A 24,799-nucleotide genomic window follows, 5' to 3' on the forward strand; every position below is an offset into this window, starting at 1 on the left:
AAGCTACACAGCCATAACGGCTTCTCGCTCAGAAACGACACCAAAGCGTTTTGTTAAAAAAAAATTATCTTGCTAGTACGGCCTTTTTTTATTCGGATACAGGAAAGTAACCTTACACCTGATGGTAAGTGGAGTGGGGTTCAATGGAATATCGACTGACAAGAGATGTTTACAGTCGATACAATTATGCCGGCCTGTTGGAACCAGATATACACAGGCTGATCACGGAAAGTGATATACTTACGTGGCCCGCTGAGGCGGGTTTAAGCTTGTATACGGTAGTCGCTATCTGGGAGGATATAAAATATGTCCTACCACCAGCAATCGGCTTCGGCCTTGATTAATGCGAGAATCTTTGCAGATTTTTGTGAGGAATCTTACACGATTACCGAACTACCGAATCAGTTTTTATCATCTTTATAATATTTTTATTGTTAAATCAAAATGTCTTAATTTGTTATGTTACTAGTTGGAGTCTTATGGGATGTAGAGAGGGTTCAAATAATGTTATTGTGCTATAAGATTATATTATATCTTACTTGGATTATATTGAACGAAGTACGTAGAAAAAAGCGGCGATAGCCTAGTTGGGTGTGGAACGGACTGCTGAGACGAATGTCCGCAGGTTCAAATCCCAAGGGCATACACCTCTGACTTTTCTAAAAAAAACATGTGTGTATTCTTTGTGAATTTATCGTTCGCTTTAACGGTGAAGGAAAACATCGTGAGGAAACCTGCACATCTGAGAAGTTCTCTATAGGAATTTCGAAGGTGAGTGAAGTCTACCAATCCGCACTAGGCCAGCGTGGTGGACTTAAGGCCTAATCCCTCTCAAAAGTAGAGGAGGCCCGTGCTCAGCAGTGGGCAAGTATTATAATACAGGGCTGATATTATTATTGTTATTATTATGTAGAACCTCCACCAAAATTTTATCTAATACTAAATCAACCAATATGTTATTTTTATGTTCTAGGTACTTCAACCGTATTATCTATAACTTAAAGTATAAATTAAAATGTATTTACAAAACGGTCTTCAAAACCGCTTCCGCTTTACTAAATGCGAACCCTTATATCACTTGTGCTTCTGTAAATACGAAGGAATTGTGCAGCTCATGGCAGACACTTGATCTGTTTATGTTTAAGTTGCCTTCTGTGTTGCTTCTTATAATTAAAACTAGCGAAATACGTTGCGAGAAATAATTGGAACAATAATTTAATATTTTAATAAACAATTCTTTTCTATTAGTGTAAAAAACAAAAACATAATATAAATCGTGTTTTTTGAAAAAAAAAATGAATTAATGTGCAAAAAACAATATCAATTTATTAAATTTACATAACTTTTTTTACTATTCTATAAGTTTTTCTCTGACATAGGCCTCGCGAAATTCCTTAGTATAAGAGTTGTCACCCAGCTTATGGAAGTCTAAAGAGGTAGATTGGTCAATGATCAAAACTCCGTAGTTAGGTTTTTCTTACAAAATCTTTACTTATGAACAATATTTGCTGGTATTATTATAATAATAATATCAGCCCTGTATAAAACACTGTCCCACGGCTGGGCCTCCTCTACTACTGAGAGAGATCAAGCCTTATTCCACCACGCTGGCCTAGTGCGTATTGGTAGATATCAAACACTGAAAAATCTTGTGGAGAACTTCTCAGGTATGTGGGTTTCTTACGATGTTTTTCTTCACCGTGAATGCAAGCGATAAGTCATAAAGAATACATACATAATTTCAGAACAATCAGGGGTGTGTGTACTTGGGTTTTGAACCTGCGAACATTCGTCTCGGCAGTCCGTTCCACGCCCAAATAGGCTATCACTGCTTATACATGTAGTATTATTGTATGATAATAACATCATAATCTTATAAAGGCTTTTTAATTTTTAAGCATGGCTGTCTTTTATTCAATTATCTATCTAATCAATTTATGTTTCATAATCCGTGCTATTCAAGAAACGCGGGTATTTTTACAAAGGTTTAGAAGCTGCAATGCGAGGCTTAAGAAGCCATTGTGACGGCAATCCCACTTCATACCCTGATTGATGGTATTTTTAATTAGATTTTTTAATGTCAATCCTCATCTACTTTATTCACAGTACGATTCTTTATTATGTGAAGGTGCTATGAATGATGGTTTTTAATGGTAATTTTGTAAATGTTTTTGGAAATATGAAAAATGAACTTGCATCGAATTACTTTTCAATACATTTTCGCGATGAACCAAGGAAAATTATTGTAATATTTTTAATAGTTGGACAGAACCTGAAATACGGGAGTATTCTTTTATTAAGAACGACTTTAAGTAGACTTTATAAGATTCGAATTATTACAGTACGAAAAGCAAAATATCGTATGATTAACACTTTCAATAACTGGTCACAGGAATAATAAAATAGCGCAGCACGCTTATTAAAATACGAATTAAAAAGTGTCCATTAATGACTCCGGAGCCAACAACTCAAGGAAGCACTCACAAAATTTACGATTGTAAATAGGACGTTCCGTTTGTTTACTTATGACCGAGTAATTCGCTGAATCCGTATAATTACCGGCATTAAGATGATTCCCTTTCCGTACAAAACGAAGCGCCCTAAGTAATGTTAAAACATTCAAATGTCCGCGGCCGCGACGCCTTGGTACAAACTTGCGGTTATAAATTCTCAAACTGCCACCGAGATTACAATTGTGCGAAGTAAATAGATTGTTTGAGAGTTATTCTAGCATTAAATATTCTTTAATATGGTTGAAAAACACATGTTTAAATTTGAAAAAAAAAGACCTGTAGTTGATAGTAATAATTTGTTGTTAGTTAAGACGTTATGGCTTAAACCTGTTAATTTAATGTCTTGTGGGTTTCCAGGTCGTTATTGTCAGTTAAGTATAAAAAAGGGCTCGTCCGGGATTTGAACCCGGGACCTCTCACACCCAAAGCGAGAATCATACCACTAGACCAACGAGCCATGTGGAATTAATTCTAAATACTACCACGACATTAGCCCTACAACTCTATAAACACTTGCACAAACATTAATAGTGCATTAAAAACTAGCTAGTACTAGAAAATAGTTATAGCAGTCAACCGGCTCGTTGGTCTAGTGGTATGATTCTCGCTTTGGGTGTGAGAGGTCCCGGGTTCAAATCCCGGACGAGCCCTCTTTTGTATCCGTCATGGGTACAAACTTGCAGAAGCTCAAATTGCGATAGTGCATATTTCGCAAGAATATGTGTCTTTGAATGATATTTTTATATTTTTCATGACCTAACAGATCTTAAACTCTTGAAGGACAAACGAAGCTTAGGTTTTTCTAAGAAAATTACCAGTTTTTAATTTAAATGCGAAAACCTTCGCAATAGCCACAAACGCTTCTTCAAAATAAATGTCAAAACACTCATACCAGTAAATAAAATTTAAATTACACGTGTAATACACACAACACAAATATTTTCTATTTGCAATACATTTCTCCTAATACACTTTATTACGCCTCATTCGTCGTATCTCACATACGAATTGCGTTTAAACGAAACTTTATTATTTTCCAAAGCGGAACGGCGCGGGCCGCAGATGTTGAGGCTCGTATAATTTCAAGATACGATGTTATGAACCGATACTCTTGAAATAAGAAATACACCGTGTTTTACTTACTTGCAGAGAGATGGGTAGCACGCGACAGACCGATTCGCATTTATACCTCACGACTTTGTAATTAAAATAGAATATTAATTCTTGAGTGTTTAAAATAAAACATAAAGGTGTAACGTTAACACGAAATAACTATAAGATGTATATTTTATGATGTATTGGAATTTGGTCGGCATTTTAAATGTATAAGACTGTGATCTGTGGAAGTAAAGATAATTAGAATAATTTTGGAGATTTAACGATCATGGTCGCATTCGCACACAATACTTTTCCTTGATGTGAACTGCTACCTTTAGAACCTTATGGTGCACGCTGCAAGGAAACATAGACAACTTTAAACTGGAAACAAATCATTAAAGATATGCTGCTTAGTTTTCTTTAAACTAAACACCAAGTGATCTTCATCCAAGACATGACGATTGCATAATTTGATAAAATTTTTATGATACAGTAATTATGTATGCATGAATATTATACATTGAAATAAAACTATTTTGCGGAGAAAACTATAATATAAAATCTGCAAAATAGTTTTATTTCAATACAGTAATTATGAACATATACGATTATTTTTGTCTGTACTAAAATCGTATCGGAAGGTATAAGTTATCGCCATACCAGGTATTTTTATTCATAAAGGAATTGAATTACTTTGGCTCCGTTTAGGTGCAAGCGCTGGTACGACGTAATATTTAGATTGCTTGGATAATTCTACCAATAACATATTTTATCAATAATTACATTTCTAAACAATTTTTTTATTTAATTTTATTAAGGATACCTGGAAAATACGTTAGCAGTCAAAGACATTAAGCAATATAGTTACTTATAGACTGGACATTAGGATCATATTTGTTATTCAAAAGTTATTACCAATTGGTAAAAAGTCGCTGTCTTATTTGAAATGTCCGTGTGACAAAATGTTACAGCGTCCTTGATATTGATACAAAAATAACATATTTACAGAAAATATGCTAATATATATATTAAAAACAAATCACGATATGGAAACAATATGAAGTATTCTAAATTTTGTGTTTTGTTATTTCACGCTAGATTGAATAACCATCACATGAGCGCAATTTTTTTGTATGACAATCTTTATAATATCCACTCTATATAATCTAAGAATTCTTTGTTAGCAGTCAACTCTACCACACACTTGTATGGTTTCAGGACAAATCTTTAAACTATTCTTAATTATAAAAGGTTTAAGAATATTCTCCACTTGATATTTTACAGTGACTTGTCTTTCCTCCTAGTCAACAGTGACGAAGTATACAAATTACCCCAATCTTGCGGGCGTCCATTTTTGGAAAATTCATGTAAAATCTAATCACCATTAAACGATTTTAAGACAACATTTATATATATTCATCATCATCATCATCATTATCAATTGCAGGATGTCCAATGGTGAACACAGGCCTCTCCAAAAGATTTCCAGATCGCCCTATTGAAAGTGGCCCGCATGCTGCGACCTCGTGCGACTGTTATGACTTATGAGGTCATTTATCTACTTCGTGAGTGGACGTCAGACGCTGCGCTATATGCGTATTAGTACCTATAAATAGTGTCGGGTTCCTTTTCGAAAAATTTCACCTTTTACCTCTGCTAGTCTACCTAAAATCCTTAAACGATAGGAGTGTACAATTAGGCAGTCCGCTAGCGCGTGAGCTTACGAAAATAGTAAAATCTTGCGATAAAAACAGGGCTCGTCCGGGATTTGAACCCGGGACCTCTCACACCCAAAGCGAGAATCATACCACTAGACCAACGAGCCGATGTCTGATATGTATGTTGCCGTGAAATAACTAACCAACAATTATAAATGTTATTTTATGATACTTAAAACATTATAGTTTAATACTTTCAACTTAGAACAATAAAATAGTAAGTAATATCAACTGGCTCGTTGGTCTAGTGGTATGATTCTCGCTTTGGGTGCGAGAGGTCCCGGGTTCAAATCCCGGACGAGCTCTTTATTTTGCTCATGAACAGCATAAAATATTCTAATTTGTTCTGTTAAAGAATTCTTCGTATAAAGAAAAATCAGCTATGTTACTGCACAGTTTGAGTTCATAATCGTGGGATTATGTCAAGTATACTCAAGATAGCAGATTAATCTACTTATTGTGACGTCACTCCCGCCCAATATTTGGATATGGACAAGATGACACTAATAATATAATATCTAAAAAAACTGCTTAAAATATATCTAAAAATAACTTCCTCCGACTGCCGACTGCCCCGTTGGCATAGTTGTATCACGATACAACTGCAGTGCTAAGGTCTCAGGTTTGATCTCTAAGTAGGGTAAAGTTATGTTGGGTTTTTCTACTCAGTATCACCTGGGAGTCTAGAATTGTTACCCTGGTGATAGTATCGCTATCGACATTATGGGATGGAATATGTATGGCGGAAAGTGGGTGTACCAGTTGAGCTTCTGTCTACCCTTTCGAGCATAAAAGGCATAAGTGTGAGTATATCTAAAAATAGTAACTCCAAAATATATTTGAAACCTATTACTTATTTAGCAACGTTTTCGAAAAGTAGCTCATATATTTTGTTCTAAATAGCTGACTGCAGAATTAAAAACAAATTATCCACCCTAATATTCCGAGTCGGTAAATCTGGATGGCATTAGTTCTCCACCGTTGAGTGACGCAATGTGTCTAATAATTATAGTCGACATAAGTATATTGTTTAGGCTCAATTAGTTGAAGAAAACTTATTAACTTGGACATCACATCCGATAAAACAAACAGTAAAAAACTGTTAATCTTCCTAAATCTTATTTAAGTTGCGTGCATTCTTGATTTTTTACACGTATTGCAGATTGAATTGGTTTATAGTTTTTACGTCAAGCTTGACTGACGTCAATTCCTCTACAGATCCAACAAATCTCATAACTTTTTGCACCCCAGTAGCTTTTGCCTGCGGGTTTACCTGCGGGTACTTTAACGTTTAATGAATTCCATTGTGCTTTATAATCCTATATTAATTGTCTTGTTTATTTTAGTAGAAAAAAATGTGATTAAGAAAGTACTTTAGACTATCGTTTTTGAACACATCGGGACCATTGTAAGACGCTGGCTTGAATCTATACCGGAATACATAAGAGCCAAAGGTTTCACTAAGGAGAATATGAAGGTCAAGCGAATAGAAGCAGGATAGTATACGCTGGTTCTAGGTCAGGATGCTAAGTATTTTCGGTTATATTATTATCGGTTCTGGAGTGGAGACCATAAACTGGCAAGCGCGTCGTCGGACGTCCCACGAGGTGGACAGATGATCTCATAAAAGTCGCAAGAGGTCGTTGAATGCGGGCCGCTTCCAATAGGTCGATCAGGAAATCTTTGGGGGGGTTCTTGTTGAGCAGTGGACATCCTGCGGCTGATGATGATGATGATGATCGGTCCATTGGCCAGGATAAAATAAATAGAAAGAAGAAAAAAGTTCCATAGATCACCCCACTAAACACGAACACACGAATACCAAGAAATGAATTAAAATAAAGATATCGTTTAATAAACTCAAAGACGTCTCGTAGAGATGGGGCATCGATTGATCGAAGAGGAGCCCTCAAAGGAAATAATCTGTACCTAGGGTGTATTAAATATAAATATCGTCGTTAGCAAATCATTAGCCGGTACATTTTCTTCACAAGGATCGCTCCGTTTGCCATCAATTGAGCGGACGGGAGTGATAAGGGAGCGCTGTTTGACGAACTGTGCTAGGGAATACGTTTTTATTCGTTTTATTATGGTTTTATTTTAGTATTAATTTATTAAGCCATGTGTGGTTTCTTATGTTTAACCGAATGATAACTATCAAAATAAAACAATTATTCGAATTTAATCGCGGTTTTTATGATTGTCTCCCCATGTTTCGAAGATTTTGAAAGCTATCAAGGTCGAAAATAGTTTTATTTCCATGTGTAATTATTTGAAAATAACGTGTTTTTATTATAATTGCCAGGATTGCTACCAGTATCATAACAGTCCGGTCATACTTTACACAAAGTTATCATTAACGCGATTCTACCACTCAAGTGTAATATTGAATATTAATCAGAATTGTGTGTTGAAAAATACATGCATAGTAATTGTGAAAAAAGAAATGAAATTAAACATTTTAGAGTTCTATAAAAGTTCACGACGATCAAGTTGCCGCAGGGTTGCTCCTACATTATCTTATGTGAAACCTAATTTCAATTAAAATTAATGTATAAAAGAATTCTGTTTTACTTTTATAAAAAAATAAACAATAATAAATTTGTTTTTTTTTGTCACTGTTTTGTCCCGGTTTGAAGGACGTTATAACTACTGGACAAAGAAATTCATAGAAACATTAAGACAGTTGTTTTTAATATTTCAAAGATTTTTCTACTTAAGGTAATATCAATATCGAACCCAGTATAAATGATACAGGTTGACATCCCTAACAATTTGCTCATTTTATCTGCAAGTAGCGAGGCAGTAATATCGCGATTAATATCGTGAGATACTCAGGGGCTCGCAAATTATTTGGCTTCATTAGGTCAAAGTAAATTATATTAAAATAGTCAATATTTAACATTATTGAAACAGTTTTATGTGCTTGACAGTAAAATGAAAGCAATGCACCGAAATAAAGTGGTAAAGTTTGTATATTGCGCTCTCGAACATAAAAAAAAGAAGTTAAAACATACAAATTTTTGAATTTTATCACAATTTCTTTTTATTTTAATTTTCTCCCGAAGTTTCGAAGACTGCAATGTAGGTACATATTGTAACTTTAACTTTTCAGACGATCAACATCTCGGACCGCCCCGTATCCACGAAGACTGCTGTCAATAAAACGCCGCGTAGATAAATAAAATACAAAAAATCTCAAAAATCCGAAAACAAACGATGTCTAAAATTCGAAACATAAGAAATCATAATTACAATGTCTTCAAGGTTACTTAATCTGAACACAAATGGATTGACTTGATGGTAGAAAATGTGGTAGGCTTCTTACCATAGCAACCTGGACAGTCTATAATAGGCTTCTTAATCGTGTTACATGTAGCAAAAGAGGGCTCGTCCGGGATTTGAACCCGGGACCTCTCACACCCAAAGCGAGAATCATACCACTAGACCAACGAGCCATTTGACTGCTACATCTATTTTCTAGTACTAACTAGTTTTTAATGCACTATTAATGTTTACACAAGTGTTTATAGAGTTGTAGAGCTAATATGTTAGTATTTAGGGTTAAAACCACATGGCTCGTTGGTCTAGTGGTATGATTCTCGCTTTGGGTGTGAGAGGTCCCGGGTTCAAATCCCGGACGAGCCCTCTTTTATAATTATTAGATACAAGTAGCCTTATAAGTTTCACATAGTTTTATATACTATGAATCTCATCGCAGCATTTATATCATCGGGTCAGTTAATGTAGGCATTCTTTTTGTATGAGTTAGCCTTACTTACGAACTAACACTAAATGTACTATTATTTTAGACTTCTAATTACCTACATATTATTTCAATTATGTTCCACATATAGTATTGGCGATTAGTAAAAAATCTTAAAACGAAGTCGTCACTTCTTTATTTATGTAATTAGTAACTATTTCTTTTTCCACAGTTAAGAAACATCACAGCACCCGATGGCAAAAGGAGTGGGGTCCAGATAGTATGTTGATTTAAGAGTTTGCAAGGGTAACCCTGTGGTGAATGTATTCATCATTAAGGTAGATAAAACTTGGTTTTGCTCCATATCTATAGATATAAAAATGAATCCCTATTTCCCTTGGTCACGCCATCACGCGTGAACGGCTGGACCGATTTCACAATATTTTTGGTGTTGTATTTGGTATTGTCAGGAGATGGATCTTATGAAAGAAAAAATTAAGGAAGTTGAGCGGAACGTTAGAAAATTTAAGAAAAGTTAATTTCAGCGATTGACAGAATGCGCGCTGCAAATTTATATTTAAGACGGGACAACGTCTGTCGGGTCAACTAGTTTATTTATATTTACGCTTCGCCAATGATGTACTGTTGATTTCGGAATTTCTACCAGTCAATATGACAGGTTATATTTATTATCTTACACTAAGTCCGCCTGTGACCATGAAGGATGAAGTCTTCAAAACGTCGGGAGAAACTCATAATGTAAACCTCGATAAAATCCTCAAAAATATTTTTATTTCTAGAATATATTTATTTCTTCGAACCTATTATAAGAGAGAAATTATTTTTGTTTCTAATAACTAATTCCGTGTAGATGTAATATTGTGTTATATTCGCATTACTAGTTATTTGTTTAAGGGTGGGGAGAGAAGGGTCAACAATAACAGAACGACCGCTGGACAAATAGCAAGTCACATATCGATATAGAGTTAAAGCCGCGTAGATATGACAAATATGTGATAAAATATAGTTGCTGAATAAATTTTACTTACTTATTTTAATATTAATTACTATTTATTGTAATTCTAATTTTAATTTGAATGGCAGTGTGTGAAGATCCTTGGATGTTTGTTAGTATACTTTGTAAAATTTAAAATGAGTTCTGTGACAGCTGTCATTGAAATTGCGCTTGTTAAATTTAAATTTTCAATGTACGCGAAAATATATCATATTTTACTGGTGTACTGACCGATCATACTTTATTATTATATCATTACAAAATAAATTGAATGGAAATAAATATTTTAATCGAATAAAAATTGGATTCTCTGTAATATTATTAAGTATTGTTAATTAATAACACAAATATATTTATAATCGATTGAAATTATAATTATAATCGAAACTCATTATCTATTTTAAACATGCTACCAACTTCAGGCACGTTCTTTTTAGCTGCCACAGTGCTCATCCTAAATTTTACAAATTATAGCAAACGTTGAACTAATTTGGGTGAAATTTTTCACACAGATAGGCTATATCCTAATTTGCGAGACTACTTTTTAACCTGGAAAAGTATACAGGGAGTTTTATTTTGAACACGGTCATGGTAAGTGATTATCAACGTCTATTGGCAAAAACCAGACCATCCATTGAATACCTCAAACAACTGCTCGAATTGCTGGCGGGTTCCCAACACGGAAATTATAAAGAAAATACGAATCGGGAATGAGGGAAGGATTTATTGGGCCTTGTATAATTATACGAACCGTACGAAATACAGCAGCAAGACTATTAATTTTGAAAGAGTGGTATCAATTCTGTAGCTCACTTTATCAGTTACCATATTTTTTTACAGATTATGTTTAATTAAATTTTTGATAACTAACATAGCAAATTAAATAAATTGAACAAAAAACATAATAAACTAAATAAAAAATGTCCTGTCTGAATATTTATTGTACAAAATCTTACCTGTAAAGGCAGGTATTCACGCGGGGCGAATTTACCGGAATCCAGCGATGATCCGGCGCATTCAGCCTCCGCTATTGCGTTCCTACGCACAATAATACTTGTAAATTAAAACCTTATTCATTTACATATACGGTAACAAATGGAATGATGTTGTTTTGGTATATACGATGTTTTATTATTAAATTACGCCATAGTTGCCTCGATAAGATTGATCGAGTGGGGTAAGGCGACCAGATAATCTTGGCTAGAGATAAAAAATCGGTGACTTGTCAAATTCGTCGCATTCTAAGCGGAGTTTTTGGATTGAACGTCGATCTTCGTGATTGGTTTCGGTCGTTCCATTTTATGAGGTTAAAAATTGTTCTTTACAATGCCGTACGGTCTAATCGAAACTACTTTCTGGAACTGTTCGGTACTTTCTAAACATTAGTGCTTTTTATTTTTATATTTACGTCACATTGCAGAGTCCCGCGAGGTATCTTACCGAATGAGAACCGTTTATATTTTTATTTCCTATTTGTAGAATTAGCTTTTAAATATGTTTGTTATTGTACTATGTTCAGCAGTGGAAATCCTGCGGCTGATTTGTTGATGATTATTGTACCAAGAAAAGAAAAAAAATCTGGTATAGGTAAAATCTATGGCAAGCGAGATTCTGCAACACTATCGATTTTGTAACCATAGACTTAGCAATCATGTTAGTCCCCTTTGCTAAGTTGAGAAGATAGTTTTTGGGTTTCATTAATCGCCTCTAATATTTATTTATTTTAATAGCACAGTTACAGAACACAAATCAATGCATACACAACTAGAGTGATAGAAATAGGTGTAACTTTGCATCCTTACTACAACTAGGTAGTCTAAAGGTCAATAGAACCCGATTCCTGTCGGCTTCCTCTTCGTAATTTATGTAAAATATAATTATTATTAGAACGATTGCAGTCCGCATTTTTGCATATTATAAGTCCGCGTATGTTGTGTCAGGTTCTCCTTTGGAAGATTTTACCTTTCGCCGCAACTAGGCATAGCAATTGTTAGAAGAAAAATTTATTAGAGAAATATGATCTTGAAATAATTTTAGCCATTGATTTCATTTCCATAACGTGGGGTTGTGTAGGTATATAATCTGAACTTCTATCAAGAGAATATTTTCGCGCAAAATTTTATGTGGTCGTGTTTTGTCGTTAGCCTTCCTTGAGTCTAAAGAAAACTGGCTTTTAGATACAATTTAACATTCAATTCTAATGTTACCGGATCTCTATTAAAATACAGTAAAGTAGTGACAGATAGAATTTAATAAAAAAAAATGTTGTAGCATAAGCCAATGTATCTTTATTATCGTCATATGATACTTAAACTCTAAAATGAAATCAGTAATAACCACAATGAAGGTATAGTAGACTTAGTTGTTTTTTATATTTTAATTTCCTCTCGGCGTTTCGAAGACTTTGCTGCCTTCATGGTCACGGGGCGGACCCGTGACAACCACAATAAAATTCGAAAAGTATTTTAATATCGACGTCTAACAAATCGCGTAAACATAAATCATTACGTAATAAACATACCACAATAAAACATATTTATGAGGTTTATATTTTATGGTATAGGTGCAAACGAGCTTACACTTCACCTGATGGTGATCACCGCCGGCCATGAACATCTCCAATACCAGGAGATATACAGACGCGTTGCCAGCCTTTTAGGTGTAATTTAACACTTAATTCCAGTATAGTGCCGGATCTCTACTGAACGTATTCAAATACAGTTTCATCAAAGATACAGTGACAGACAGAATCCAAACAAATTGCCTTATCAACAAATAAGGAGCAACACAATGGGTCCCGTATTGGTTTTTTACGTTCAGACGTGACTCTGTTACACAGATAATATATTTTATGAGCTAATAAAAATTGTATTTCACACACTTGTGCACGGATCAGGACTTGGGCCAGGTAAGAAAGTCAAAACTTGTGTGACATTTCATTAATTATAATCCCAAAATCTGTTTATTTTTTCACATAACATTTTACTTTTATTCGCAGCGGGTTGCAATAACTTGGGCGATATTTTGTTGTGGAAATTTGAACTTTATTGTTATGTTGATTTGTTCGAATATTGTACGAACGGATATGTTGATGGATTCCGTTTTGTATTGTAAAACTGAGATAGAAATCCATTTTTTTGTATGACTTTTTGTGTGACTTAAGGATTATTGATGATTATGCGATTATTTGAAGTTAAGCGTAGAGTTGTAGCGTCGGCCGCCGCATCTTAATTGCTATTTAGTTTAGTTTTTAATTGGGTTAATAATGACATCTATATCTAAGTAAAATATTTTGACAGACATGGCAATTTTATTCGTAAACAGTTTTAAAGTTTTTTTTACACCTCACGACAAATTGACGCCACTGCATCCGATGGTAAGTAGAATAGAGTCCAATAGAATGTCGACTGACGATAGATGATTACCTCTCGACAGTCGACACAATTATGCAGGCACATTGATAAAAATAATACAATTTATCCTTTCTTCTCTTAAAAATTCCTCAATTCTAGATTAAGATTATAATTGTAATGGTCATCCGTGGATATTGACTATGACTATGACGAATCTTTGCAAAGAAACAGTCCATATTCTCGATTCTCATACAGGCCTCTTTTCATACCAAAAGTAAATTTTAAGAAGCAAAATGTTAAACTTTTCCTTTCCCAAAAAGGCGAAACCTGGTTGGGCGTGGAACGGACTGCCAAGACGAATGTCCGCAGGTTCAAATCCCAAGGGCACACACCTCTGACTTTTCTAAAATCATGTGTGTATTCTTTGTGAATTTATCGTTTGCTATAACGGAGAAGGAAAACATCGTGAGGTAACCTGCACATCTGAGAAGTTCTCTATAGGAATTTCGAAGGTGTGTGAAGTCTACCAACCCGCATTAAGTCAGCGTGGTGGACTAACGCCTAATCCCTCAGTAGTAGAGGAGGCTCGTGCTCAGCAGTGGGCAAGTATATAGTACAGGGCTGATATTATTATTATTATTTCCCAAAAAGCCCTTTTACACAGACATAGTCGGGAGAAATATCTAATTCATACGATCTCGTCACAAATCGATGATCGACCCATTGAACGTCCTTCAAGTAATTTACATGTTGCTAAGTTTAATCTAGTCGACGTGATAAATTCTCAGGTAGGTGGGAGGATTCCACCCACCGCCCATTAGCCGCGCACCTAGCCGTATAAATTAAGATTTAAAGCGCCAGTTGGTTTTATGTAACGCTATTTTTGTATTTAATTATTTTGCTTTGTTAAGTTGAATGGGGAGTGATGTAATGTGGACGAGAGAGGAAGAAGGAAATATAATTAAATTAATTTAAGCTCATGTGATATCGAAGCGATTAACATTATAATTAGAGAACATGAATGTAATGATGAGAAAGAAAAAAAGGTATGATTTTTTTTATTACCGGGTTGGGAATCAAACCAAGAACACCAGTATTTACAAGCCAGTACGATACTACTAGATGTCTGCCCATAGGGAGTTGTTTTTAACATCAGTTGAGTGACTTATTCGTCTCGACGCTTAATGGTATTAAAACGCTTTTGGATGTCACCTCATGCAATAATCATGTAAACAAGTTGTAAAGGAAATGCATACTTATTGCATATTGAATATAATAAACCTATCATCGCACTAGGTAGTTGTCATCCGGGTTGTAATGGTCATCTTCCACTTACTCATTTCTTTGAGAAATGTCACTGGCATTTAACTTTGCCAATTACTTGATGTTTTCCAATGCAAACCCAGTACAAATATTTGTATTATTACTAATAGATGCTCATACATTTGCGTTCACATTTTCAAGGTCACAGGCTACATTGTACGTTTGTAGAGCAGTTATAGAGTTCATAATCGCGTAACATTTGTGTCTCATAATAAATGCGTGATTGTTTTCCGCAGGCGCCTAATAAAGTCGTCAGCCAGTTTCCATCTTCGGAATTCAGTGTAATTTAACAAATAATCGTGTCTAGAAATTATTTAAATTTCATTGACGAGTGTGAAATTGGAATTTTGTGGTCAGTGTGTATGCAGCGGTCGATGGAACGACAATAATGCGTTTTGATAGAGATGGTATGAGGAAAATTCGAGACGGTGTTTACCTATGAACCGTTTGAATGAGTTTTAAACTATTGTGATTTCCAAGCATAATGAAATTGTTGGCACAAAGCTTTATACAATACCAAGAGGGTAATGTCGAGTAACCCACTTTGTATACAGCTAAATTTACTCGTAATTGAATTAAATTATCACAGAGATTGCTTTTAGACTTGTATTATATTGATATATTTTATTTAACAAAAATACATTGATAGGCTCGCTCCCTATCACATCATGGGACGGAATACGCATGGCGAAACGTGGCCGCACTAGTTGCGCCTCTGCCTACCCCTTTGAGGATAAAATGTGTGTGTAAAATTGCCATATATTTATATTTCCCTTCATAACGTACACGTGGCTATAAATTGATAGCATAATAAGTTCTATTATCACATCTAAAAACTTATAAAACGAATCAAATTAAATAAACAATTTTAATAGATAAACCGAATTATCCTTATCAACCACAAATAGGTCGAACCAAAGCTACAACCAGCCGAAAGCACGGACAATAGCGTGACGTCACCTGCCTTACCGCTTATCTATGACAAGCGGATGAGCGTGCACCGTCTCGGATAGATAACGGGACAATGAGCGGAGTGAGCTGTGGGCCGCATCGACCGGTGGGCGTGGCCGAACCCCGCCCCAGACAGAGAGCGCCTAATCTACGGATAACGGATCAATGTAAACCTTGGGGGACGATTGGGGAACGTTCACGCCTAGCGAACGCCATTGGTATCTCGGATATAGGCGGATTAGGATATGTTCTATCTTATGTAAGGTTCTGCGCAAACTCTTAAGCTTATGTGCTGAGGAAGTTTCTTCGGGCTTTAGGTAAGTGTCTCAAGGTTATTATATTGCATGTTTTGAGGGATATAGTAACTATAAATTTACACTGGAACATAATTGTTACCGCTGTGAAGAATGACGTCATATATTTAAAGTTGTTTTATTACCTGAAACGTATCTTTCCCACGCTCGATGTGTGAATGTATAAGAAACGTGAATGAATCCGTGTTCTTTAACAAGCTGTATTGTAAATTTGAATTTAGTTAATTGAGTTGGAGTTTACTAGGAATTATATTATGCGGTAGTCTATTTTGCTAGTACAGTTTACTTTTTAGTTAGTAAATCTAATATTTAAAATATACAATAGACTATAACGAATAAGATAAATATAGCTTAAAACTAATCATAAGTGATAATACGTCTGGCCTATTTCAACGTCTTTATTATAATCATTGTTAACAAGTTATTGACTTATACGTGGGCTGTTAAATGTGAGGATATGGGTTCAATTCTATTGTTTTTGTATTGACTTTTAGGCTTGAAAACGTCGATTCTTAGTAATAGGATTTCTCAAGATGTTTGACCTCGTAAAGAGACTATTCCTAGTGAGCCCAAATCTTAAAGACCTCCAATTAAACAGTAGTAAGAATTAGTAAAGGACTATGTTTTAAGTTCTATTATGTAGGCGACTAAGGTCATTTTATTATTTTGGGAAGTGATTTTTTTTCTGTCCGTACCGACATCCGCTGTAGCCGACGCTTTGTTCTGAAACTTGTTAGTTTACGAATTATAACGTTTCGTTCCACTATAAATATCTGAAGCGGTGGAAAGTGCCAAGTACTTGCGCATACAAACTTCTTTTAAACACTCCTTACACCATGGAAAAGCACTTATCGTGTGTTACCAATAGCTAATAATATTTAACCATATGTAAGGTTTGCAGAGACCTTTACCACCACAGTACATAAATATCCTAATGATTTTGAAATTGAACTAATTTTCGGATTTTATCGTGGTTTTTTGTATTTTATTTTTCTCATTTTAAAATCCTCCCCTGTGACCATGAAGGCTGCAAAGTCTTCGAAACGTCGGGAGAAAAATAAAATACAAAAAACCGCGATAGAATCCGAAAATTAGTTTAATTTCAATGTCTAACATTCGCGTAAACATAAGAAATCATTATACTAATGATTTATTAAGTAAGTCGGGTTTTGGAATTGACAAATAATTTTTATAGATGATTGTATAGTATAGTAGTATTTAATTTGTTTGGTTTTAATCTTACTATTTTGTAAAGTTTAAGTAATTTTGACAATACAGGATATTTAGTTATGCCATGCGATGCCAACTGGGTTATTTGTTCGGTTTTATCCGTAGTCTTCTAATCAGTAAAGGAGATGTTTGTGTCATGAAGGTCATATTTTAATATTATGTATGATAAAATATTGATAGTTAATTTCATATTATTTGATATGACTATTGCTTTTTAAGTGTAACCTGGCAAGATAAACATATTCGGAAACAAGACAATACTTGGAATAGTAACTATTCAAAATGTTAACCTATTCTCCCCAATATTAACATACATATCTATATATAAGTGGCAAAGTATCCATATTTGATTCTTGCCGACTTCCCTTTCGTAATTTCTGTTTAATATATTTTTTATTAGAACGATTGCAGACTGCATTTATGCATATTAGTAAGTACTTAGCTATAATATGTTGTATTTGGTTCTCTTTCGCAAAGTTTATACTTATAAGACAAATAACATAAGGTGTTCAATAGTTTATGACAAAGATTCATTACTATATTTCAGAGCCTTTTTTTGTAGTAAAATTTTCGAGTAAAATACTGTATTCTAGTGATTAACATCGATCATTTTCAAGCCTTCAATGTCATGAGAAATTCTTCCTATTACAGACCTAACGTCATCGATTGTACTTAAAAATATTACTGCTTAAGCCGAATTATATTAAAGAGCAGTAATCCAGCTTCAATATAGTTAAAATAATTCCACTCTCAACCAAATTACCGTGAAGAAGTTAAAAAGTTTTCTAAATAGGAATCTTAGCAAAAATTTACTCTTACGTAAGTATGAAATGCTTGGGCAAATGTAATTTTAGGGGTTAAAACTAAGGTGTGGTATACCCCACGCGTGTAATCATAAAATAAATATTATCTAATTTTATCTGACAGATTCAGTGCGATGTGCCAACAATAAATGTCATAAAATCGTTCCATTAAACATACGAGATTTAATTGAACGTCATACAGTCAATATCACGCCACTGAGATTAGGGTGACTTTGATAACAGATAAACATGTTTGTTTGATATTTGTTTTAAATTGTTTCTCTTAATTCTTACGGATTAAATTAATGGTTTGTTTCAAATAAATATTAATAAGAAGTTATTATAATTTTACACCCTAATGCCACTCCTACTATAATATAATAATAATATAAGCACTGTATTATATACTTGCCCACTGCTGAGCACGGGCCTCCTCTACTACTGAGAGGGATACTATATATATACACTCCTACTATTCTAAGAGAATTTGTCGCAGCAGCAACATCACACTTTCACTCAGAAATACACTCACGTATACGACATATTCACACTAAACTACAAAATGACATAAAAATCAGAAAAGTCAAACCGAGATATTTGATGCGAACATTCATGGATTTTTCACATAATGTTAGCAAAGGTAAAGACGAGTATGTGCTTTCATTTATTAACGCAATGTCAAAATGACCCTGTATAATTGTCGTCTCGTCATTCAATGCAACAAAAAAAAAAACATAAAGATATCTTAACTTAAGTTATTATCTAAATAATAAATTTAAATTGTGTCATGAACATGAGATGGGTTTCATTAAATAGTAGTTGTGGTAGGAAAAAACGAATCTTTACTACGATAAATGTAAACACATGCTACTATTAACTAAAACCTATTGAAGAAATGTAATGAAATAACACATTTATATTATAGTAATTCATTAAATTGCTAGAATGCCAGCGACGCATTTGTTACTGAAATTGCAACACAAGAAATACATAAATCTAAGGACATTAATTTTAATGTTCCACTGTACACATGATAATGAAATCGTGCGATTAATATTATCACCGTGTGCGCGGAACCTTAACAATATTATCTATACTTTTTGTCATCTATACGTCAGATACAACAACTTTGGAAATTTCATGTTATTTTTAACACACGAATTCAAGAAGGACCATTTAAGGTCAAACATAAAACATCAGATCTATTAGCCGTAAACACCAAACCCTATACGTCTAATATCAAATCTGTAGGCATAAGACTTCTAAACGACAAACTTATCTCGCTTCCCTAGAATAATAACTACAAACCTTATTGCCTAAACAATAGATGTAAATTTTCGGTATTTATAAATTATCGATGTGTTCAAATAAGGTGGCACGTTGTAACTGGAAACTAGAACCTGCTAAAAAGATAAAACACTTCGACACATGTGTTGATTGAGTACGGGTTATTGTCGTTTGTACAGATAGATATGTGGTGTGTGCGTTTACAATTTGAATGGCATTTCGAGACATCGGAATGTGTGACATTGGTAGGTTAAAAAAAAAGCTATTGAAGAAATATCCTCCAATATAACTGGGCCCTTATTCTGTATGACAGTGTTAACGCGTAACGCGGCCGTGTCATGTTATCTTCGAGAAATGTGCGTGGAATGGTATTCTGTAAGCCAAATTTCTATAGTCCTAAACATGATGTGTTGTGTTACGTGCTTGTTACACACTGTCAAAATAACGTGCGGGATAGAGAATAAGGGTCCTGCGGATTGGATTAGATTTATACCGAAAGAAAATTAAAATTAGAACAATTTAAAACAAAAGAACATTAAACTTACCGACAACAATAAAGCCGCCATCTTACTAAATCGTATTAAGGTTATCCTCACAAACAAATTCAACATCTTAAAAATGTTAATCAGCTTATTTCGATTACAATTAACGTAATAATAAATCAGATCTATAACAATTTGCGGGACGGTGCTTAGCAGCGGTATTTAAACTCGGCACCATTGTTTTATCCACTGAAGGCACAAAGAACACCGGTCGATACAAAACATCCTCCAAACGCTACCTACATTGCCCTACTTTATTCCGATATTGTGTTCCATTCAACAGCCTTCGTATTTAACGGTGCTTCTTGTATGCCATTATGTACAGATTATCTGATAAGGAAAAATGTTTATTCCTTTTTAATGTTACATGTCTCGACTTTTACGTCACTGGAACGATTCGTGAAGTTATTTGAAAATAGAACACACTTTTTAAAAGATTTGTGGTTTGATTTCATTAGAGATATTATTGGAGCTAATCTTTGTATTTTATAACGTTATTTCTAGGGGATGCACAGAAACGACGTGGAAATAAGGCGGTAATTTTAAATAATAATACTTACTCATAGACACATTGACGTCAAAATATAACAAGGAACGAGATAAGAAAAATAAAAGAGCTTGAACGAAGCCTCAGATCAAAGTTAGGAAAAATGGAAGCTCGGAAGACTTCAAAGTTTAATTCTATGCAGGTCGGAGTAACCGACGCTGAGGGCTTAGTGTCAAACGGAAAAGAAAGGATTTTACTAATTATTTTCACTCAGATTACTTTGTCTTTCTTGCGATTTATAATTAATTTGGAATTAAACGGCATACCAAGTGCTATATATACATTCTCATATTACATAGTTAAAAATCTTGAATACTCACGATACCATATCCAGTATTTATAAAATTTAAACAATGTAAATTGCTTTTGAAATAAATAATCTAATTTAAATAAACGATAAATCTAGTCCACGGGGCATTTTCACGAAATTATACAGACGTTTTGAATGCTTCGGAAATTAAGAAAAATTAACCTTCCGCAAGGTAATAATGTTTAAACGGCCACGTACAAAATTATGGCAAGCCGTGACAATTTTTTCTACATCCCGGTGGAGCGCGGAGCCCGTCTGATTTATATAATGAATAAAAATGCTTCCTAGGACCGTCCGCCATTTTGCACTGATGATGCAATTAGCCAATTTGATGGCTTTTACAAATTGTGAAATTATTATAATTATCGAATAATTTAACGTCATTCTGGTTATCGTGTATCACTAATTTATTATTTTAATTGATGGTATTATTTATAAGGATCAATACCATAAACATGTCTTAAAGAATGTATTTTATTTAATTCACAAGCAATGTAGAGCTAAATTATTGCCGCTTAAATACTCTCAAGTATTAAAAAAAGCCCATTAATCACTAGACAAGAACATAAACTATGATTGCATAAAGAATCGCCCGCTATTCATCTGTTCTTACGCTATTGGACAACAAACAGCGGCTCTATTATCCAATCCAAACCCGCTCGGTTCATTAGTAGTATCAGTAGGACATTAGACATCACAGCATCGATTAACTCAGCACAGAGGAAAACAAAACGGCGCATTCAAACGAGAACGCGAACGCATTTCAATAACGGCCAATCTAATCGAGATAACACCCTCAACACAACAAATTAACCGTCGCACCGTAGCAATCTGTGAATTACAAGTGTAAATAATCCAGAGGACGCCCAACCACCACCGTGGGCCGGGCTTGGCTAAAAAAAAGAAACTCGTTAAAATAGCGGCTTAAAAAAGAAAAGCGCTGAAACGGGAAGGCTCGGGTGGTATCGGTTTTTCTCGACGCGGGCGGTTCGCTGGGCGGGGCCCGAGCGGCAGTAGCGCGCCGCCGGCCGGCCAGAACGCACGTGTTGTCGACTCCTCGTCCGTCACTCCCGTACCGTGCACATGTTGAGTGAATTTTCGGCATGTTGATGTAGTCGTGATTTGTATCAAGATGGACTTTCAGAGTGCTATGGAGACGTTCGCTGAGGCATGGGCAGCGGCCAACACCGTCAAGTCGGAGGCGCCGAGTGATCTTTCGCAGGTTAGTAATTTTTTTGGCGGATATTTTCGCGATAATGTTATTTATATTTTTTGCTCTATAGACTTTATCAACTTTTGATTACGTTAGCTTATCACACGTGACATAAAATATACAATTATATGTTAAAACAAATATATAACTTGAAGTAAATTAACAAAAAATTAATTAACCGCCCCGCACAGTACCAGTTAGCGCTTTACCACCTTTCTTTCTGAGAATAAGTCCTTGCCGAATAAATCACAGTTTAATCATTTTTTTGTGAAGACCGTGTATAGGTGTATAATTTCACAATGTCATAATGATGTGGTCAAAATATTCTCGTTTAAAATATGTCGCGGCTTTGGCCGTGGTGTATAAAATTAACTATATTTATTTTAATATAATATTATTCACATAAAAGGGTGGTCAATGTTGAAAAATCACACCGAATATGGATTAAAAAAATTGTGTTTTCTGTATAATTAAATTGCATATTAAAAGAGTGACTCCATATTGTTGTTTGGGTCCCAGACGTGACGTGACGTATGGAGACAAAACAAACTTTTATTAGTATTCCTAGTGGATGTGACTAAACAATAAGCGGTCATCCAGATAATATCGATTTGCATTAAGAATAAAGTCGCATCGTAAAACGTTTTTAACAATAGATACCTGCCGATCTTTTCAGCAAAGTCATAGCGCCGACATCATATTTCGAATATTATATTTTTTATGCACTGTATTTATTGTACTACCTGTTTTATATTTATAGGGATTGACTCGTAAAAGTATGAAACAGTTTTTATTATTTTATTGTTTCTAAATTGGTTAGAAAAGGTTTTAAAAATTGATTGTACTTTCCAGATCTAGTGTTCAGTTTTAAAGATATTTTTTGGATAAGTCGGTATATAATGACGTTATTGTTTTAACTATTGTTCAGTTAGTATAGTTTCATTAATGGATATGTTGATTATTATTGTATTTGTTATAACAATCTTTACTGAAACCTATTTTTGTTTCTGTATTAGTTTAAATCATATAAACAGGGATAAGTTTCTAATAATAAGATTTTTTTAATATAATTATGTCAATTTTGATAGTATTTTTTATTATAAATTTACTTTATTTCGGTAGCTGTTTTGTTTTAATATTTGTTTTTTGACACGTTTAATTTTTTTTTTAAAAACGGTTTTTCACTAGTTATTCTTATTAAATAGTAACACACGTCTATTCAGCTTGTTTCCGTAACATTCTGAGATATCTATACCTAGATATTATTATGAGTAATTGTAATATTTAATGTAACAGAAGACTAACCGTAGACTTTATGAGATATTAAAATGTTAACGAATTATTGATATATGCAACTAAATAAATTTAAAAAGAGATACCAACTTCGTTGTTGTATTTTAAGGCACTCATTGAAATCGGTTAATAAGTTTCATCAGACTTTAACGAAGTAGATAATATGACACGTTTTAACCTATAAGAAGCACCTTTGTGGCATCCTAATAACAAAGTTCAGTTTCTGTTCATATCTGACACAATAATGATTACAATTTCACATAAGAATGAATAACAAAACTGTTATTGATTAAACAACTTACTATATTTTAGAAAGGGCATGATTTAAGTTATTTTAATAATTTAAGGAATTAACAAAATAATCCACAATTGTATATTTTTCTATAGTTATCATGTAGGTACTTATTATGCATTCAATTTGTTAGAATTAAACGAATGGTAACGATAACAATTAATAAAATTTAAATTTTTGAATAAAACAAGATTAGAGTTTGAATTTGAATTTGGAATTAGACTACGATTAGGGTAACATCAGGTCCGTAAGTTAAAATCCGGATGTATTATTACTTACAGGAAAGTATACACGTAGAGCTTCCTAGATAGGTATATTATAAAACAGTGTTATTATAGTTCATAAGTTTGGATGTAAAGATTAATCTCTGAAATAACGGATTTAGGTTTTTTTAAAAGGCAACTTTATCTCTGAATATTAAACTCTACTTTTCATCTCCAAGTGGACTCTTAGCAGGCAAGGTTGAGGGTGAGATATAGTTTGCTGTTAAGGTTTTACGTGGTTTTACCGTGTTATTAATTTCGTGGCCATAATTGACACTATTCTTTTAAAAATATTTTTTTTGTACTATGAAGTCTGTTGGTTTGACTGTGGACTTAATATTTGCGATTTGCTACCGACATGTCCTAAAATATCAATACATTGTGGTCACAGATCATCTCCGGAACGGTTATTTAAATCCCTAAACTGAATATCATTATGATAATGTAGAAATTGCTAACACTAATGAATCCGCCATGTTGTTTATCATTTAGTCACGTAATTACTAGGAAACATTAGATTTTTACACAAGACCGCATCGTTAGCTGTTATTATCGTCAAACATCTTATTATCTAGTATTATTCGATTGTTAACGTGTAATGAAGTACAAAACCCAAACTATTTGGACCAGTTTCGTTGCGGTTTAGTTTATGCGAAATTAATTGTATCATCTGATAATAATTAAGTTGGTATACGACTGGTATTACGTAATATAAGCTCACGCTTGTATCTGATGGGGAGGCAGCGACGGAACTAGTGTACTTTCAAATAAATCATGTCCGTTTCGCGATATAGGACGCGAGTATATTGTACCTAGTCTTGCCATAAATATTGTAATAAAGAAAAAAGAAAATTGTTAACTGCAAATAACATTTATTACTTTTACAGTGTGTCAGTTTAATACATAAATATAAAACAATTAAAAATATAAAAAGCTTATTCGAAGTGGTCTCCATTGGCTGCAATACAGTCCTTTAAACGATGAGGCCAGTTATCAATAGAAGCACGCACTCTTTCCATGGGAAAATT

General features: G+C 34.1%; 1 protein-coding gene and 6 non-coding genes across 7 annotated transcripts in view; 4 read left to right on the forward strand and 3 right to left on the reverse strand.

The window, feature by feature from the left end:
* Positions 1-2,898: 2,898 nt before the first annotated feature.
* Trnap-ugg lies at positions 2,899-2,970 on the reverse strand. The gene has a single exon. It is a non-coding gene; the product is annotated as a tRNA-Pro (tRNA).
* A 121-nt stretch (positions 2,971-3,091) lies between these two features.
* Positions 3,092-3,163, forward strand: Trnap-ugg. The gene has a single exon. It is a non-coding gene; the product is annotated as a tRNA-Pro (tRNA).
* A 2,201-nt stretch (positions 3,164-5,364) lies between these two features.
* On the reverse strand, positions 5,365-5,436 carry Trnap-ugg. The gene has a single exon. It is a non-coding gene; the product is annotated as a tRNA-Pro (tRNA).
* A 126-nt stretch (positions 5,437-5,562) lies between these two features.
* On the forward strand, positions 5,563-5,634 carry Trnap-ugg. Its single transcript has one exon. It is a non-coding gene; the product is annotated as a tRNA-Pro (tRNA).
* Positions 5,635-8,715: 3,081 nt separating this feature from the next.
* Trnap-ugg lies at positions 8,716-8,787 on the reverse strand. Its single transcript has one exon. It is a non-coding gene; the product is annotated as a tRNA-Pro (tRNA).
* Positions 8,788-8,905: 118 nt separating this feature from the next.
* Trnap-ugg lies at positions 8,906-8,977 on the forward strand. Its single transcript has one exon. It is a non-coding gene; the product is annotated as a tRNA-Pro (tRNA).
* Positions 8,978-21,704: 12,727 nt separating this feature from the next.
* LOC115441678 overlaps positions 21,705-24,799 on the forward strand; it is an 86,750-nt gene continuing 83,655 nt past the window's right edge. The window contains exon 1 of the mRNA XM_030166554.2: positions 21,705-21,932. Coding sequence (XP_030022414.2) covers positions 21,843-21,932 — 90 coding nt within the window. The 5' untranslated portion in view covers positions 21,705-21,842. The remainder of the gene's footprint in view (positions 21,933-24,799) is intronic.

Source organism: Manduca sexta, chromosome 25, assembly GCF_014839805.1.
Source record: "Manduca sexta isolate Smith_Timp_Sample1 chromosome 25, JHU_Msex_v1.0, whole genome shotgun sequence".
NCBI lineage: Eukaryota > Metazoa > Arthropoda > Insecta > Lepidoptera > Sphingidae > Manduca > Manduca sexta.